At 50.0% G+C, this 18,060-nt stretch overlaps 1 protein-coding gene and 1 pseudogene across 1 annotated transcript in view; one reads left to right on the forward strand and one right to left on the reverse strand.

Moving 5' to 3' along the window:
- The window catches only part of LOC142024631 (uncharacterized), a 72,932-nt gene that overhangs the window by 37,414 nt on the left and 17,458 nt on the right, over positions 1-18,060 (reverse strand). Inside the window, 2 exon segments of the mRNA XM_075016772.1 lie at positions 7,703-7,735; positions 14,962-14,978. Of these exon segments, the coding sequence (XP_074872873.1) occupies positions 7,703-7,735; positions 14,962-14,978 (50 nt within the window).
- On the forward strand, positions 3,674-3,849 carry LOC142025411 (U2 spliceosomal RNA; annotated as a pseudogene).

The raw sequence follows: 18,060 nt of genomic DNA on the forward strand, positions 1-18,060 counted from the left end.
GTAGACACACCCTCACTGACTGCAAACCTGGCCACCATGTTAAAGGGACACTGCCAATTTGAACGACAACAGGCTGGATTCTCATTCTCACCCAGGTCCCTTTATTTACACCACTCTGGCATTGCCATCCCCGGTGGTTCAAAAGCCACAAATCAGGCCCAAAAACAATCATGAGAGATTTAGAAAAATAATGCTGTGAGGATTTTTTGTTATTCGTGTTCTGATTTTGAGGCTTGGAACTGGCACTACAGTCACAAAGGTATTTGAATAGTATTTAGATTGTAGGTACATTATTATTTATAACACATTCATAACACATCATTGCGGAGTTATTAACAGTGGTTTGTAACCTATCCTTTAAATCCACTTTGGTACCAAATGACTGGAAGACGGCCAATATAACACCAATATTTAAAAAAGGCTCTAGAGGAGATCCTGGCAATTATAGACCAATAAGTTTAACATCAGTACCAGGCAAATTAGTAGAAACACTAGTAAAGAGTAAAATTGCAAGGCACATAGAAGAGCACAAATTGTTGGGCAAAAGTCAGCATGGTTTCTGCAGAGGGAAGTCGTGTCTAACTAATCTATTAGAATTCTTTGAAGGGGTTAATAAACATGCGGACAAGGGGCACCCAGTGGACATAATATACCTAGATTTCCAGAAAGCCTTTGACACGGTCCCACACCAAAGGCTTTTATGTAAATTAGGCGGTCATGGGATAGGAGGAAAGGTCCTTTCATGGATCGGGAATTGGTTAAAAGACAGAAAACAAAGGGTGGGAATAAATGGTAAATTTTCACAATGGAGGAGGGTAACTAGTGGTGTTCCCCAGGCGTCAGTCCTGGGACCAATCCTGTTCAACTTGTTCATCAATGATCTAGAAAATGAGGTAAGCAGTGAGGTGGCAAAGTTTGCAGATGACACCAAGTTGTTCAGGACAGTCAAAAGCAAAAGGGATTGTGAAGAACTACAAAAAGATCTCAGCAAACTGAGTGATTGGGCAGCAAAATGGCAAATGAAATTTAATGTGGGTAAGTGTAAGGTAATGCATGTTGGAAAAAATAACCCAAATTACACGTACTACATGATGGGGTCAAATTTAGCTATGACAGATCAGGAAAGGGATCTTGGAGTTATAGTGGATAGTTCTCTGAAGACATCCACGCAGTGTGCAGCGGCAGTTAGTAAGGCAAATAGGATGTTAGGAATTATTAAAAAAGGGATCGATAATAAGACAAAAGATATCCTACTTCCCCTATATAAAACTATGGTACGCCCACATCTCGAGTACTGCGTGCAGATGTGGTCTCCTCACCTCAAAAAAGATATATTGGCATTAGAAAAGGTTCAGAAAAGGGCGACTAAGATGATTAGGGGCTTGGAACGGGTCCGATATGGGGAGAGGCTAGAGAGACTGGGACTTTTCAGTTTGGAAAAAAGGCGATTGAGGGGCGATATGATAGAGGTATATAAAATCATGAATGGTGTGGAGAAAGTGAATATAGAAAAATTATTTACCTTTTCCCATAATACAAGAACTAGGGGACACCAAATGAAATTGATGGGTAGTAGGTTCAAAACTAATAAAAGGAAATTTTTCTTCACACAGCGCACAGTCAACCTGTGGAACTCCTTGCCCGAGGAGGCTGTGAAGGCCAGGACTCTATTAGGGTTTAAAAAAGAGCTTGATAAATTTTTGCAGGTTAGGTCCATAAATGGCTATCAGCCAGGGATAAAGTATGGTGCCCTGGCCTTCAGAACAAAGGCAGGAGATGGATGGCAGGAGATAAATCACTTGATCATTGTCTTCTGTTCTCCTTCTCTGGGGCACCTGGCATTGGCCACCCTCGGCAGATGGGGTGCTGGGCTGGATGGACCTTTGGTCTGACCCAGTATGGCCATTCTTATGTTCTTATGCTACTTGACTACTTTTTGTTTTGGTTCTGCAGTCCATACAGGGTTAACAGCTCGATGGCGTCATCGCGCTGCAGCGAGGGGACAGGCTTCATGCAGATTATGTGATCACTTAGGCAGCGAAACAACCACCACAGAGGCAGCTCGCAGGTCTGGTGGAATAACTCGTTTTAAAGCTGAATTATCTGGTGGGAGAGGTTTTGCTTTGACCAGCTACAAAGGAGCTGCAGGATGAAGAAAGTAGGTGTACTTGCCGATCTGTAAAAATCTTGTTGCAAGGCTCACGTGTTGCATTCGGGTGACTCGTCGTGATGTGTAAAAGTGTCCAGATGGGTGGGCTGCGTAAAATTTTCACAAAATTGTATCGCTTCTCGGCCTTTTGGCTAAGATCAAGTGTAGTAGGACATACCATCGTCACCCCATCCGCCCGGACCCTGCTGGAGCGCCTGCTAAAGAGCACCATTCGCCACCAATATGCCGAGGCTCTGCGGAAGAAACCTGATCAGAGGAAGGTGTTTGACGTGACCAGCCACTGGGATGCCAGTAACCACTTCCTCCGGGCTGGCAACTTTACCCGTTTTGTGGACTGGCGCTTCATCCACCGAGCGCGCCTTAATTGCGTCCCGCTCAACGGCGCTGTCCGCCACGGGACCCGCGATAAAAGGTGCAGGCGTTGCGGATATCCGCTGGAGACTCTTCCCCACGTCCTCTGTGGCTGCATGGTGCATTCGGCGGCTTGGCAGCGCCGCCATAACGCCATCCAAGACCGGCTGGTGAAAGCGCTACCTCCGACCCTTGGATCCGTTACCGTAGACTCTTCCATCCCTGGCACTGACAGCCTTCTGCGGCCGGACATCGTTGTGACGGACGAGCGGTCTAAGAAGATCTTCATTGTGGACATTACGGTGCCCTTTGAGAACCGCATGGCGGCCTTCCGCGATGCCCGGGCCAAGAAACTGCAAAAGTATGCCCCGTTGGCCGACACCTTGCGGTCCCGGGGATACTCGGTGGAGGTCCATGCGTTGCTCGTGGGGGCATTGGGTGCCTGGGACCCCCTGAATGATGAGGTCCTGGAAGCCTGCGAGGTCAGTCGCTATTATGCTCGAATGATGCGCAGGCTGATGGTGTCCGATGCCATTAGGTGGTCCAGGGACATCTACACAGAGCATATCACGGGCCATCGCCAATATACTGACAGCTGATTACCAAGCGCCTTTGTGTTTTCCTTTTTTCTCCTAATTTTATCTATTTTTTTTTTTAATTTTTTTTTTATTTTTTTTTCTCCTATTGTAATTTACTTATTTAATTATTATTATATTTTTTTTTCTTTTTTTTTTTTTTTATTCTCCCTGGTACTTAATGGGTCGGGGAGTTTTATGTTCAAAGACTTGTTTTTTCTCAGGGACTGGCCGATAAGCCGATATTGTTTATTGTCTAGTATCTGTAAAATACTCCCCTTTTTGATTTTCCCCTAGGGATGGGGATGGATCCAAAGGCCAATATCTTATATTGTCTGCGACTTTGAAGTATTTTCCCCTTTTTCTTGTCAGGGTAGAGATTGGTTAAAAGGCCGATATTTTATATTATCTCTTGTTTGTAACTGTGTTTTGTTGTCTATCTGAGACTAGTTGGGTTTCTTATGTAAGTACTAAGATACTGTTTACTGTATATTACGCTCCATAACCTGTTCTAGTTTCTCAGATGATATATCCCTGTGTATGTGAATTTGTTAAGCTCCTTGCTGTATCTGAAACATTCCCTCATTAAAACTCATTTAATCTGTTCTTATCAGTTTAATATCTGATACGTCCTCTATCTGAGGACTATATATTAAATGGTTTTTTGGAACAGGGAGATGGAATAGGAGCTTGCTCCATCCACTCCACGCATCGACCTGGTATTGCAGTACTTCCAGGAACGGTGCACCTCCCTTCGGGGGGCAATAGTCTTGGTAAAAAAATAGAATTCAACTTTAAAGGTGTTCTCTTTCTGAACCAAAAACAGAGTTCTTTGTATGTAAACTTGTTGTAAGAATCACTTATGCTTTTATGTTCAGGTTGGGTTTTTACTTGCCCAAAACTTTGAAATTACCATAGAAATGATTATTATAAAAACTACTAAGAGAACACTGAAATACATATTTAGCATTTCTAAAAGCAGTTAAATGCATATTTAGCACCTCATTAGCAAGGGCAGGGTTTGGGCACTTTGGAATTGCGGCGTTGGTTTAGGTGGGGGTCTTTTCCAAAAGAACCCCGGCAACTTCGAAATCCCCTTATTCCTATCAGCAAATTAAAATAAGGGGATTTCCACATCTGGACCAGCTGTGCAGCGCGAGCTGCTGCAATTTCCAAGTGCTGCCCCCCATCCGGCCCCCCCCCGCATTCTAAAGAGAGTTTCATTAGTAATCTTCAAAATGGCTATTTGCATGGACATTTTGAAGTTTTGGGCTAGTGTAGACAAAGCCACTTTGTTTTATGTGACTCTTGATTTCTCCCCTTCCTACCGCTCTTCTGATGTGCCCACTTTGATTCCGATTTTTCTGATTAGTCAACCTTGATGACTAGTTTTGGTTGTCTGTGCCTTAAATATTGAGTCTTATGGTCTGAAGACGTGGGTCTATTCCAGAAAAGCTCACCCCTTAATAAATTATTTTGTTAGCCTTCAAAATGCTAAGAGACTGCCCTTTTTTTTTTTTTTTTGCAGAGAAAAGAATCCAAGTGTTTGTGAGAGGCAGGTCTGCTCTAGGTCAGCAGGCCTCCAGGGCTGGTGAAAGCAGAGGGCTGTAACTCCCTTTCATCAGCACTCCCATGAGAAAAATTGTTCCAGTCCCCCTGGTCAGACCTGGTTTGGTTAACCAATAAGAACAGATTGAAAGTTTTTGATTGTGCAGGTTTAAGACTAAGAGGAGATGCAACTGAAGACAGTTGGCAGTTTTTCCATGGGGCCTAAAAGGGCCTAAAAGCAAGCAAGCTGCACCCCTGTAGTATAAAACTCTCTCAGTTCTGTGTAATGTTCACCTGTATCTGACATTGAATTCAGTGTGATGGTTTTGAAATTAACTTGCTGTTCAGTCTCAGTACTGATTGTAGCTGTGCTAATGAAAGCTCCTTGTTGTGTGAGTGAGAATGGATGCTGTATGTGTGCGAGACTGTCACCAGCTGTTCCAGGAAGCGATCAGGACAGACCCTTAGCGCTGCAGATCATTACAAGGCGAGCAGTGGGCAACTCTAGAGAAGGAGAGAGGCAGTGAGAAACAGTCCTCAGTCAGCAGTAGCAGGCTGGGCCAATAGAAGACGAGCCTGTAGAGTGAGAGGGAAAAGGCGAGCAGTGGGCGCATTGCCACCTAGAAAGGCTGGCGCACTCTGGGATGAAGCGGGACTTTGCCCACGAGAGCTTATGCTCCAGAATGTTAGTCTCTGAGGTGCCCCAGGACTTGTTGTTCTTATAGTGCACGGCAGGGCAGTCCCAAGGGGTTATTAACCCTGAGCAAAATGCAAGTCCCCTCTCTCATGCGCTCTGCTCCTGCTTGTCCCCCTCCCCGCCCCCACTCCCCCCAGCTGTTGGTCACCCCTTGGAAACAAGGCTGGGATGTTGGCCCAGCTGGGTTGATGCTTCCTCTGTAAAACCCGGGCTCAGACTCAGCATTGCCGCTAACTTTTCCCAGGCACCTGTGAAATGAATTTGTTTCCTGCACCCCTCATGTGAAATGTGACAAGTCCCCTCCATATCAGTAGTCTGACAAAGCGTGGGGGGGAGGGGGAGGAGGCCTGGCGTGTGGGAGGGGGGCTCAGGGCTGGTGCAGAGGGTTGGGGGTGAGGGTGCTGCCTGGGCATGCGGGCTCTGGGGTGGAGCCAGGTCTAAAGGGCTTGGGGTGCTGGCTGGCCCCGGGCTACAGCAGAGAGGACCCCCCCAGCTCTCCCCCCAACACAGCCCCCAGGCTGAGGCAGGGGGAGGCGCCACATGGGGCTGGGCTGGGAGATCGGCATCCCTCCCCTGCCCTCAGTGGGTCTGGGACTGATGGGGGCTTCCCTGGGCTGGGGGGTTCCCCAGCTGCAGCAGGTCCCTGCCAGGCTGGGGCGCCTTTCCCCTGACCGTGGCAGGCTCGGGCCAGTTGGGTCCCGCAGCGCCCTGCTTGCAGGGGACGTCGCCCCAGGTGACTTCCGAGAGCAGCGTTCACCCCCAGCGGGGCTAAGCGGCGCCACGTCTCCCCCACCCCCGGGAGCAGCCCCAGCTCCTCGCCCCCACCAGGAGGCCCGGCCCCGGCACAGCCGAGCTCCCCGCACAGCGGCCAACGCCCCATTAGCTCAGCGCCCCAGAAGGGGCTGGCTGGGGAGCCCCGTTACTCCTGGAACAGCAGCCGGGTGAGGCAGGGCACATCCCCTTCGCGTCCCTCTTCCTCAGGGTGTACGGGAGCTATTATTCCCCTCTGCTCATAGGCGTAAAGAGACTTTGAAGTAGGCAGGATCCTTTTGTAAAGGAGCCTCGTCTGGACGAACGCGTACCCGGTGTGGCGGGGGGGCATCACCCGTGAGGTGCAGCATGGTCCAAGAATCAGAAGAGTGCATGAGGTAGTGGGTGCGACATTCCCCAACGTGGGGTCCATCTTTTCATTCCATGGTTGGCCAAGATGGAAGGGAAGTGGAACTTCAGCAATAGTTCAAAAGGTGGGTGGAAGCCAATGCTTCCACTTAGCCCAGTCCTGTATCGTGTTCGTCATCTCGTCACGTGTCCTCGTTACCCATATTCCGTGTTGGCTGGGTCGTGGTCGATGAGTGGAAAGGGAACGAGGGAGGAATGCACTGCGAAGGGAGGCAGAGAGGAAAAGAAAAAAAGAAAAGGGAGGCTAGGGAAAGGGTAAAGAGATGGCTTCTCTCTGTGTAGTAGGGCCCGTTAGATGAGTTCTGGGTAGTTGGGCAGTTATTTGTCCTGATATTGGCGGAGGCCTGTAATATGCTCTGTGTAGACGTCCTGGGACCATCTGATGGCATCTGACACCATTAGCTGTCGCGTGAGGCGGGCATAGTGGCGGCTGATGCCGCAGGCGTCGAGGACCATTTTGTTCTGGGGGTCCCAGGCCCCCAGGGCACCCACCAGCAGGGCATGTACCTCCACTTTGTAGCCCTGTGTCCTTAGCGGTGTGTATTTATCTAGCGTCTTTGCCCTTGCTTCCCGGAAGGCCACTGACAGGTTTTCGAAGGGGATGGAGACATCCACCATGGTGATCTTCTTTGCCTGCTCGTTAGTTATTACGATGTCTGGTCTGAGCAGGCTTTTGGTGTCCGGGATGATGCAGTCCACTGTCACTCCACCCAGGGCTGCCGGGAGGGCCTCGATAAATCAATCTAGGATTGCGTTATGCTGTAGTTGCCAGGTCCTGGAGAGAACCAGACATCCACAGAGAACATAGCACAGAGTATCCTTAGAGTATCCACATCCTCTGTTACAGTTCCCATGCTGGATGGCTCTGTTGAGATAGATGCAGTTCAACCACGCACAGTGCATAAAATACCATTGTGCAAAACAGATAAAGTTACTGGCCAACGAAAAAGTAGACCAAGATTACTGACACTTCATTTGCAGGTGATCTCAAATACTACACTTGACCTTGACCTTTCTTTCTTTTATTTATATTTTTAAAAAAAAACAAAAAGTGGGAGGGGTGACTTAATGCTATGAACATTTTACACAGCCCACCTGTCTGGACACTTTTGTATGTCATGACGACTAAAGCCAATGCATCACGTGAGCATTGCAACAAGATTTTCACAGATTGGCAAGTACACCGACGTTCTTCATCCTGCAGCTCCTTTCTAGCTGGTCAAAGCAAAACCTCTCCCACCAGATAATTCAGCTCTAAAACAAGTTATTCCACCAGACCTGTGAGCTGCATCTGTGGTGGTTGTTTCTCTCCCGAAGCGATCAGCTAATCTGCATAAAGCCTGACCCCTCGCTGCAGCATGCTGATCCCATCGAGCTGTTAACCCTGTATGGACTGCAGAACCAAAACAAAAAGCAGTCAAGTAGCACTTTAAAGACTAGCAAAATAATTTATTCGGTGAGCTTTGGTGGGACAGACCTACTTCTTCAGACCATCAGACCACCGGACTGCAGAACCGGTGTCAACCACACACCTTGGCAGCCACCAAAAGTATTCAATCAGGCGCCAGCAAGGACAAAGAAGAGAAAAATCAGACTGGAGCAGAAAGGAGGAAGAAGAGCAGAATTCAGCCAGGCGTGTGGCAGGAGCAGGGAACCTTTGCGGGGCTGGAGGCCGCTGACTACAGAAAATGGTAGAGGCCTCAAGTGACAAGGAAACCACAAAGTAAAACAAAAAAGATACCGCAACGCAGCCCCAAATGATGAGAAAAAACCTGCACAGACACGCCCCCCAAAGCAGCCTGGAGGGGGAAACAGCCCCCCCCTCCCCCCAAAGCCAACCTGCGGGCAATGCGGAGGCAGCTCCAGGGGGATAGCTCTGTGGAGCCTGCCCCCCACATCACCTGCCCCCCCAGAGTCTGCCCCTCCTTATACCGCCTACGCTCTGCAGGCAGCTGCTGTAGAGGGACAGCCTATCGGACCCTCACTCCCTGCCCACACAGCCCGCAGGGGAGCGGGAGCCCCATGGAGACTGGTGGGCAGCTCCCAGAGCCTGCCCCACCCCACAGCCTGCCCACCATATGAAGGCCACAGGTGAGTTGGGGTAGCCCCAGAGTATCACCACCAGCTGGAGGAGGGGGCTGCAGAGAGAGGGCTGGAGCCCGGTTCTCCTTTCCCTTCCCCTGACAGCGAGTGTAGCAGAAAGGTGTGTTTGGTTAGTGTTGGTTTTGTGTATGAGGTACAGTTTCATGTCTGAGGACTTGCGTATAAATTCTGCAGTTTCTATTTCCCTCTGTGTCACTCAGGGTTAGATAGTACGTACTGTAAGGCCTTGCTCCCTCCTAGCATTGCAGTTAAGTTGTATCCCTTGTCTGCATCACAACTCAGTTGTGTCTATAGTAAGTAGAGGCCCAGTATGAGGCCTTAGGCCTGAACTAAAGTAATGGTCAAGCCTTTGCTAACAGAAAGCAAAGTGCAGCTGTGCGCTGAAGGGATGCATTGCTCACAGACGCTGGCATGAAGAGGGCTGATGGGGCATAAACAGAGCTACCCAGCATATTGAAGTATGAACATGGCACCAGAACACCCGACCCTGGAACATTCCACAGAGAAGAAAGAACAGGCCGACCCATCCCAGTGACAGGGGCAGAAGGGTAACATGATGGATAGAGTTGTTTTGTTCGAACCAACATGTACAAGGTGAGAGGCGGCACCTGACTACGTACAAAGGGTTGTACCTCAGTACGTCAGGAGTGATGTGTGAATTGTTTGTACCTGTGTATAAGAATGTACTCCTGGGGTGTAGTCTGGGTCCGGCCAAGGGGGCAGTGGAAAGTCCTGCCACTGACTGAGCCGAGTCCGTTGACCGTGGGTGCATATTTGTAGTATGCCCTGACTTAGACTAAGAAGTCTACAGGGAACTACTATTGTGTCCAATACGGCAATAAACCTGGCCGACGTGCCTTCGCACCTTACTAGACTCTGTGGTCATTGGGGGTTCTCTTCGGGTCTGCTGTGTCGGCTATCTGCAGAGCTGGGGCAGCGCACAGAGGGAACACGCGCACGCAGCCGAGTGATACCAACACTAGAGAGAGCAGAGCAGCACGCTGGTAGCATCTGACAACAGAGGTGATCAAAAACAAGTTGAGCCGCTTGTCACAGCTGCAAGATAGTCTTATTCAAAAGCAGGTGCATGCCAATATGGATCTGGTCCAAATAGGTTCGGGAAACTTGAAAGCTAGATGGAAAGTGTGGCAGTGGCTGAACTCTATCACCTGGTTGCTAAACAAGAAAGAGATGGAATTAGGAAATAAAACTGCCCTGATGACTGGAGCTGCGTCTACACGTGCACGCTACTTCGAAGTAGCGGCAGTAACTTCGAAATAGCGTCCGTCGCGGCTACACGTGTTGGGCGCTATTTCGAAGTTGAAATTGACGTTAGGCGGCGAGACGTCGAAGTCGCTAACCCCATGAGGGGATCGGAATAGCGCCCTACTTCGACGTTCAACATCGAAGTAGGGACGTGTAGACGATCCGCGTCCCGCAACATCAAAATAGCGGGGTCCTCCATGGCGGCCATCAGCTGGGGGGTTGAGAGATACTCTCTCTCCAGCCCTTGCGGGGCTCTGTGGTCACCATGTGCAGCAGCCCTTAGCCCAGGGCTTCTGGCTGCTGCTGCTGCAGCTGGGGGTCCGTGCTGCATATACAGGGTCTGCAACTAGTTGTTGGCTCTGTGTATCTTGAACTGTTTAATGAAAGTGTGTCTGGGAGGGGCCCTTTAAGGGAGCGACTTGCTGTTGAGTCCGCCCCGTGACCCTGTCTGCAGCTGTGCCTGGCTCCCTTATTTCTCTGTGTGCTACTTTGGCATGTAGACGTTCCCTCGCAGCGCCTATTTCGATGTTGGGCTGAGCAACGTCGAAGTTGAACATCGACGTTGCCGGCCCTGGAGGACGTGTAGACGTTATTCATCGAAATAGGCTATTTCGATGTCGCTACTTCGAAATTAGCTATTTCGATGTAGCGTACACGCGTAGACGTAGCCACGGTGTACTGAAATGCAGATTCTCAGCTTAGTGACGCTGGAAGGTGAAATGTATTGGGTGTTATCTGGGAATGTTAAGGTTTTAGCGCATCTCCTGAAACAACACCTATAAATATGATGGATACAATACGTCTCCAGCATGGTTAAACCTGATTTACAATTTGGTGAAATTGTTGTTAAAATTGTTCCCCAGCAGTCTGTGGAGACAGACCTGGGGAAGGTAGTAACCCCTGTCATTGTCATCTAGGATGAGCTGTAAATCCCTGAAGAAGTGCTGGAGAGATTTTAGCTGTGGGCTGTACGTGGGGGTCTGTGGTTCTCTTTGATGGATCTGTCCAGTAGCAGGTGACGTCTTACACACACAGACCCAACTAGCTCCTGAAAGCTCCTTGGGACAAGTGGATGCTCATGTGCCTGTGAAGCCTCAGTGACCCTCCACATCAGGACCAGAGCCCTAGTGGCACGTTTTTCACCAAAGCCTCCAGGGCGGAATTGTTACCACTGGCACCTTCCAATTCAGCAAACAACCGAGTCAGTTCCAGGAAGGGAAAAACACCCAGCACTTGCTGAAGGTGGGGTACAGTGTGAGCTCAGGAAAGGGAAACTCACCCTGTTCCCCAGCCCAGAGGGAGCCATGGCTGCAGGGAGCCCCCTGGAAAGTCTCCAGGAAGAAGCCACATGTCCCGTCTGTCTGGAGTATTTCACAGCCCCGGTCACTCTGGAGTGTGGGCACAACTTCTGCCGAGCCTGCATCAGCCAGTGCTGGGAGGGACCCGACCCAACCGCCTCCTGCCCTCAGTGCAGAAAACCTGTGCAACAGAGACACCTCCGGCCCAACAGGCAGCTGGCAAACATGGCAGAACTCGTCAAATGGCTGAGTTTGCAGGCAGCGAAGGGAGCAGGCAGGGACGGGGTGTGTGGGGAGCACCAGGAGGCTCTGAAACTGTTCTGTGAAGAGGATCAAACCCCCATCTGTGTGGTGTGTGATAGATCCAAGGCTCACTGCGCTCACACTGTGGTTCCCATAGAGGAGGCTGACCAGGAGTACAAGGTACAGAGCTGCTGTCCAGGCTGATGGGTAATAACTTTGCGTTTTACTGACAAGTCAATGGCACCATTCCGGTGTGTGCAGCCTTCAGGGCCTGAAAGTTGCTATACAAATTAGTGATGCTGCAGTATAGCAAAAAGGCAATAAAGGAAGTTTTTAAGTTTGTCTTTGTGAGGGACACCCCTCCCCCCTGTGCTGTATGGAAAATGGGCTGTGACTGTAAATCTGTATAACTTAGAGATGCTTTGAATAAAAGATGTTTTGTGACCGATTATGTTTAATGTTCTGACCTGCTGAGTGTGTAATTCGTGTGAGTAGTTGGAAATACGCCCTGTGTGCTTGTTTAGCATTAGAGGTGCTAAAAACAGCCATTGCTGGAGATTCTGGAGTTAGTTTTCCTCAGGCCCAGCAATTAACCTGAGGGCTTGTAAGTGGCTTTTGATCTGTAGGTCTCGGAGATGGCTGCTTTAAAGACATGTAACTCTGTCACCTGGTGCAGGCCTCCATTTTGGGGGGATGCTTAACGAATGCCTGTGGGGAGGAGTGGGGAAAGAGGGAGCCTATTTAAGCAATAGGTGTGTTTCAGCCCAGTATTTGGGCCAGCTTCACTTTTTGTTTCTAGCCTGCCTTCGAAATAGCCTGACATCCCCTGAGGCTACGTCTGCTCTTACTGGGAATGTCAGTGGCTGCTACGCAACTTTAGTTACACCAATTGCATTCCGAAAATCAATTCTGCAGCCGTCACCTTTGGTCCCTGTCCTCACTGCCAAATGTCGATGGGTGCGCTCCTCCGGTCGGCATTCCTTCATCCGTGCGGCTTGCAAGGAGCTTCGGGGGCAACCTAGGCCCCAGAATGAGCCGTTTCACGCAGGTGCAAAACAACGCCCCAGAAGATCGTCCCTTCCGTGACCCGTGTAGACCTGCCCTAAGGCTGTGTCCGCACTGCAGGGTTTTCAGCAGTAACTTATCTCAGTGTTCTAACACCTAAATAAGTTATTTCCGAGATGAGCGCTCACACTGCCAGAGCATTTCAATACGGAGCATTCACACGAGAGAGCCCAGATTTGACATAAGAGCTACAACCAGGTGTCTCCAAAGAGGCCAATTAAGTCTTAATTTCCTCTCCTTCGTACACACTGAGTCAGTTTCAAATTGGAAAGGGGGAGGAGGTCAGTGGAAGTTGTTTGTTTTGGGGGAGTTACGATTTTGAGTTAAATGCCCTGTTAGACCAGACTAGCAAGCTTTGCACTGTGGGCACAGGGGTTTGTGGGATCTGCCCCCCACCTATAAAGGGGCTTTTCTGGGAAAACAAACAAACAAAACCAAAACCAGTGTAGACAAGTCCTAAGAAACACAGAGATCGTTACTGGAGACCCAGGCTGGGATGCGATTCTTTTTCACCAAAAGATTTTACCTGCTTTAAAGGCAGCTGTGACTCGATGACGCCCATCTCACCAGCACTGAGCAGTGAAGAGGAGCAGCGGTTGGGAGGGAAAGACGCGCTGCTGAAGGCCCCAGGCCCAGCAGGGAGAGGAGGTTCCCACTGGGAGGCTGAACTCCTGCGCAGCTCCACGAGGGGTTAAACTCAGATGCTGCGGCCGGCACTAGAGGAGGTCGCTGGGCTGAACGCTGTGTGGGCCTCAGGTGCCCTCAGCTCACCCACAACAGGGCTCAGATGGAGCAGCTGATTCACCCCCATGTGACTCCAGTGCCCTGGAATGTGCTGCACCTCTCGGCAATTCGCAAGTACCCACAAAGCTTTGGGCAGAATCCAGATCTCTCGCAAATTACTAAAAAGCCCTAACGTGAATTGGTAACACGTCTGGCTGTGACCAGCCCTGGGGCTGCACTAATAACGTGTCCTCTCCTGGGGAGTATTGACCTCACAAAGATTAACAGTTATCTTGAGTTCTGGGGGCGAATACCCAGCGCCACCCCCCTCTCGACCCAAAGTAAAACCTCCCAAATCCTTTGTGTTTCCTCAGGGAAAAATCCAGGCCTGTTTGAAGACTCTGAGAGAAGAGAGAGAAAAGCTGCTGGGACTGAAAGCGACTGGAGAGGGGAAAAGCCGGGAGTACCTGGTAGGTGCCTGTTGTTATGAACCATCAGGGCTGGCAGAGGGAGGTCGGTTTGGAGGCAGACTCCTGTGTGGCCTTGGTGAAGGAGGGCAAGTGAGTGTCTCTGTGATCGGGGATTGGTGGGTTAGAGCCGTGTGCAGACAAGCCCTGAGCTTCCATTGCAGCTAGAGTGTAAATGGCTCAGGGCAGGGATTCCACTGCAGGGGATGAGTTAGTATCTGTCCCTTGTGCCTTTCCCACAAACCCTCCCCAAGGGAACGGACTGTCCCCAGGCAGTGCTGCCTGCTGGGTCTGCTCCTTTGGTTCACACACACTTCCTTCTTTTTTCTCCACTTGCGTCTCTGTCAGTGCGGCGCTGAGCCCGGCCTCCTGCCGCTCAGGGTCTGAACTTCAACAGCCCATGAATGACAGAATATGTAGAGAATGACAGGCCTGGAAACCTCCCTTTCAGAGGTAACAGGGGCCAAACGGGAAACTGTGAGAGAATCCTTTATCTTGTATGCCCAGAATAGAGTCAAACGTCAGATATCAGGTTTTCCAAAGACGTTCTCCCTCCTGCGCACTCAGCTCCCCATGACAGGGCCCAGGCTCCACCCATGTCCCTGACCAGCCCGTCCCCTGTCTTCCTACAGAAACAGACACAAACCGAGAGGCAGAAAATCGTGTGGGAATTCCAGCAGCTGCGGCAGTTCCTGGGCTGTGGAAGTTCAGACCCTGAGCGGTATCGAGGACGTGAGTGACGTATGAATAAATTTGAATATTGAGTAGGCCAAGTCAATCACACCAGAGCAATGGACTGGACTAAAACTGAGTCCTTACCAATGCTCCCAGGATTTTACCCCGCGACCCTGCTCGCTGTCTACGGTGGGTCTAATCACAACGGGGTTTCAGGGTGTGTGAACTGCGCTGCTGCGGTGTGTTTACCCAAGGAAGAAAATACAAACAAGATGTCAGGTTCAAACAGGGAGACAGGGTTTATTTTATAACTCAAAAGTATGAATTTTGGTAAGCTAACTTGCACAAAAGATGTAAGCCCTTGTTTTTGTGGAATAGGCACAGGATTTGAATACTATGGCTTGTAGCCTTAAACAATAGGTAACTGCTGTAACAGCACTGCTATCTAATCCCTCAGCTACTTACTGTGCTTCCGGGACGGACCGTGCAGCCTTCGATGCGTGCTGTAAAATGGAAAGATTAACTTCAGAGCCGAGTTATATTTATTTATTTATTCCTGGATCTTCCTGAGGTTCACCAGGTCGCTCAACCCTTGGCCGACTACCGCGGGGAGCAGATCTTATAAGAATAAGAATTTGCCTGCACTAAGCTAGGTCAATTCTCTAGTTAAGTGGGTTGCCCTGCTGGCCAAGCAGGGGAGAGCCCAGTATTTGCGGGGTTTCCTTCTGAGAGGTTTTCCCCTTAGTTAAGTAGTGGGGTTTTCCTAGTTAAAGGTTATCCCCTCAAAAATGGTACTGCCTATTTCGACCACCTTGTTATGGTAGCCCTTTATTGCAGACCTTTATTACCCTTAAACCTTATTAACCTTATTAACCTTATTACCTTATTAACCAATCAGTTTGCAACTTTTCAAACCATAACTTCATACATATTCATAGCCCGCCGAATATTAATTGCAACTGTCATTTTCTAACTGTCATTCTCCGGCGGCCATTTTGTATTTCTAAAACTTCATTTTAACAGTGAATATGGTTTTTTAATTTATCTAATTTTGATGTGGTTTGTGAGGGAAATATGTCACCACTGCTGGTAAAGCAGATTATAGATCTTAAATGCTTAGCTTAAGAGCTGTTTGGTTAGGGTGCAGGGCAACCATACAGACACCACAGCTCATGGACAGGGACATATAAATCACCTCAGATGAGGATATTTCTACAAGCGGCAGGAGTTTCAGAGCCTCCTGGTGCTCCCCACACACCCCGTCCCCTCCTGCTCCCTTAGCTGCCTGCAAACTCAGCCGTTTGACGAGTTCTGCCATGTTTGCCAGCTGCCTGTTGGGCCGGAGGTGTCTCTGTTGCACAGGTTTTCTGCACTGAGGGCAGGAGGCGGTTGGGTTGGGTCCCTCCCAGCACTGGCTGATGCAGGCTCGGCAGAAGTTGTGCCCACACTCCAGAGTGACCGGGGCTGTGAAATACTCCAGACAGACGGGACATGTGGCTTCTTCCTGGAGACTTTCCAGGGGGCTCCCTGCAGCCATGGCTCCCTCTGGGCTGGGGAACAGGGTGAGTTTCCCTTTCCTGAGCTCACACTGTACCCCACCTTCAGCAAGTGCTGGGCGTTTTTCCCTTCCTGGAACTGACTCGGTTGTTTGCTGAATTGGAAGGTGCCAGTGGTAACAATCCCGCCCTGGAGGCTTTGGTGAAAAACGTGCCACTAGGGCTCTGGTCCTGATGTGGAGGGTCACTGAGGCTTCACAGGCACATGAGCATCCACTTGTCCCAAGGAGCTTTCAGGAGCTAGTTGGGTCTGTGTGTGTAAGACGTCACCTGCTACTGGACAGATCCATCAAAGAGAACCACAGACCCCCATGCACAGCCCCCAGCTAAAATCTCTCCAGCACTTCTTCAGGGATTTACAGCTCATCCTAGATGACAATGACAGGGATTACTACCTTCCCCAGGTCTGTCTCCACAGACTGCTGGGGAACAATTTTAACAACAATTTCACCAAATTGTAAATCAGGTTTAACCATGCTGGAGACGTATTGTATCCATCATATTTATAGGTGTTGTTTCAGGAGATGCGCTAAAACCTTAACATTCCCAGATAACACCCAATACATTTCACCTTCCAGCGTCACTAAGCTGAGAATCTGCATTTCAGTACACCCAGTCACCAGGGCAGTTTTATTTCCTAATTCCATCTCTTTCTTGTTTAGCAACCAGGTGATAGAGTTCAGCCACTGCCACACTTTCCATCTAGCTTTCAAGTTTCCCGAACCTATTTGGACCAGATCCATATTGGCATGCACCTGCTTTTGAATAAGACTATCTTGCAGCTGTGACAAGCGGCTCAACTTGTTTTTGATCACCTCTGTTGTCAGATGCTACCAGCGTGCTGCTCTGCTCTCTCTAGTGTTGGTATCACTCGGCTGCGTGCGCGTGTTCCCTCTGCGCTGCCCCAGCTCTGCAGATAGCCGACACAGCAGACCCGAAGAGAACCCCCAATGACCACAGAGTCTAGTAAGGTGCGAAGGCACGTCGGCCAGGTTTATTGCCGTATTGGACACAATAGTAGTTCCCTGTAGACTTCTTAGTCTAAGTCAGGGCATACTACAAATATGCACCCACGGTCAACGGACTCGGCTCAGTCAGTGGCAGGACTTTCCACTGCCCCCTTGGCCGGACCCAGACTACACCCCAGGAGTACATTCTTATACACAGGTACAAACAATTCACACATCACTCCTGACGTACTGAGGTACAACCCTTTGTACGTAGTCAGGTGCCGCCTCTCACCTTGTACGTGTTGGTTCGAACAAAACAACTCTATCCATCATGTTACCCTTCTGCCCCTGTCACTGGGATGGGTCGGCCTGTTCTTTCTTCTCTGTGGAATGTTCCAGGGTCGGGTGTTCTGGTGCCATGTTCATACTTCAATATGCTGGGTAGCTCTGTTTATGCACCATCAGCCCTCCTCATGCCAGCGTCTGTGAGCAATGCATCCCTTCAGCGCACAGCTGCGCTTTGCTTTCTGTTAGCAAAGGCTTGACCATTACTTTAGTTCAGGCCTAAGGCCTCATACTGGGCCTCTACTTACTATAGACACAACTGAGTTGTGATGCAGACAAGGGATACAACTTAACTGCAATGCTAGGAGGGAGCAAGGCCTTACAGTACGTACTATCTAACCCTGAGTGACACAGAGGGAAATAGAAACTGCAGAATTTATACGCAAGTCCTCAGACATGAAACTGTACCTCATACACAAAACCAACACTAACCAAACACACCTTTCTGCTACACTCGCTGTCAGGGGAAGGGAAAGGAGAACCGGGCTCCAGCCCTCTCTCTGCAGCCCCCTCCTCCAGCTGGTGGTGATACTCTGGGGCTACCCCAAGTCACCTGTGGCCTTCATATGGTGGGCAGGCTGTGGGGTGGGGCAGGCTCTGGGAGCTGCCCACCAGTCTCCATGGGGCTCCCGCTCCCCTGCGGGCTGCGTGGGCAGGGAGTGAGGGTCTGAGAGGCTGTCCCTCTACAGCAGCTGCCTGCAGAGCGTAGGCGGTATAAGGAGGGGCAGACTCTGGGGGGGCAGGTGATGTGGGGGGCAGGCTCCACAGAGCTATCCCCCTGGAGCTGCCTCCGCATTGCCCGCAGGTTGGCTTTGGGGGGGGGGGGGGGGGCTGTTTCCCCCTCCAGGC

Source organism: Carettochelys insculpta, chromosome 22 (genome assembly GCF_033958435.1).
Source record: "Carettochelys insculpta isolate YL-2023 chromosome 22, ASM3395843v1, whole genome shotgun sequence".
Classification (NCBI taxonomy): Eukaryota; Metazoa; Chordata; order Testudines; family Carettochelyidae; genus Carettochelys; species Carettochelys insculpta.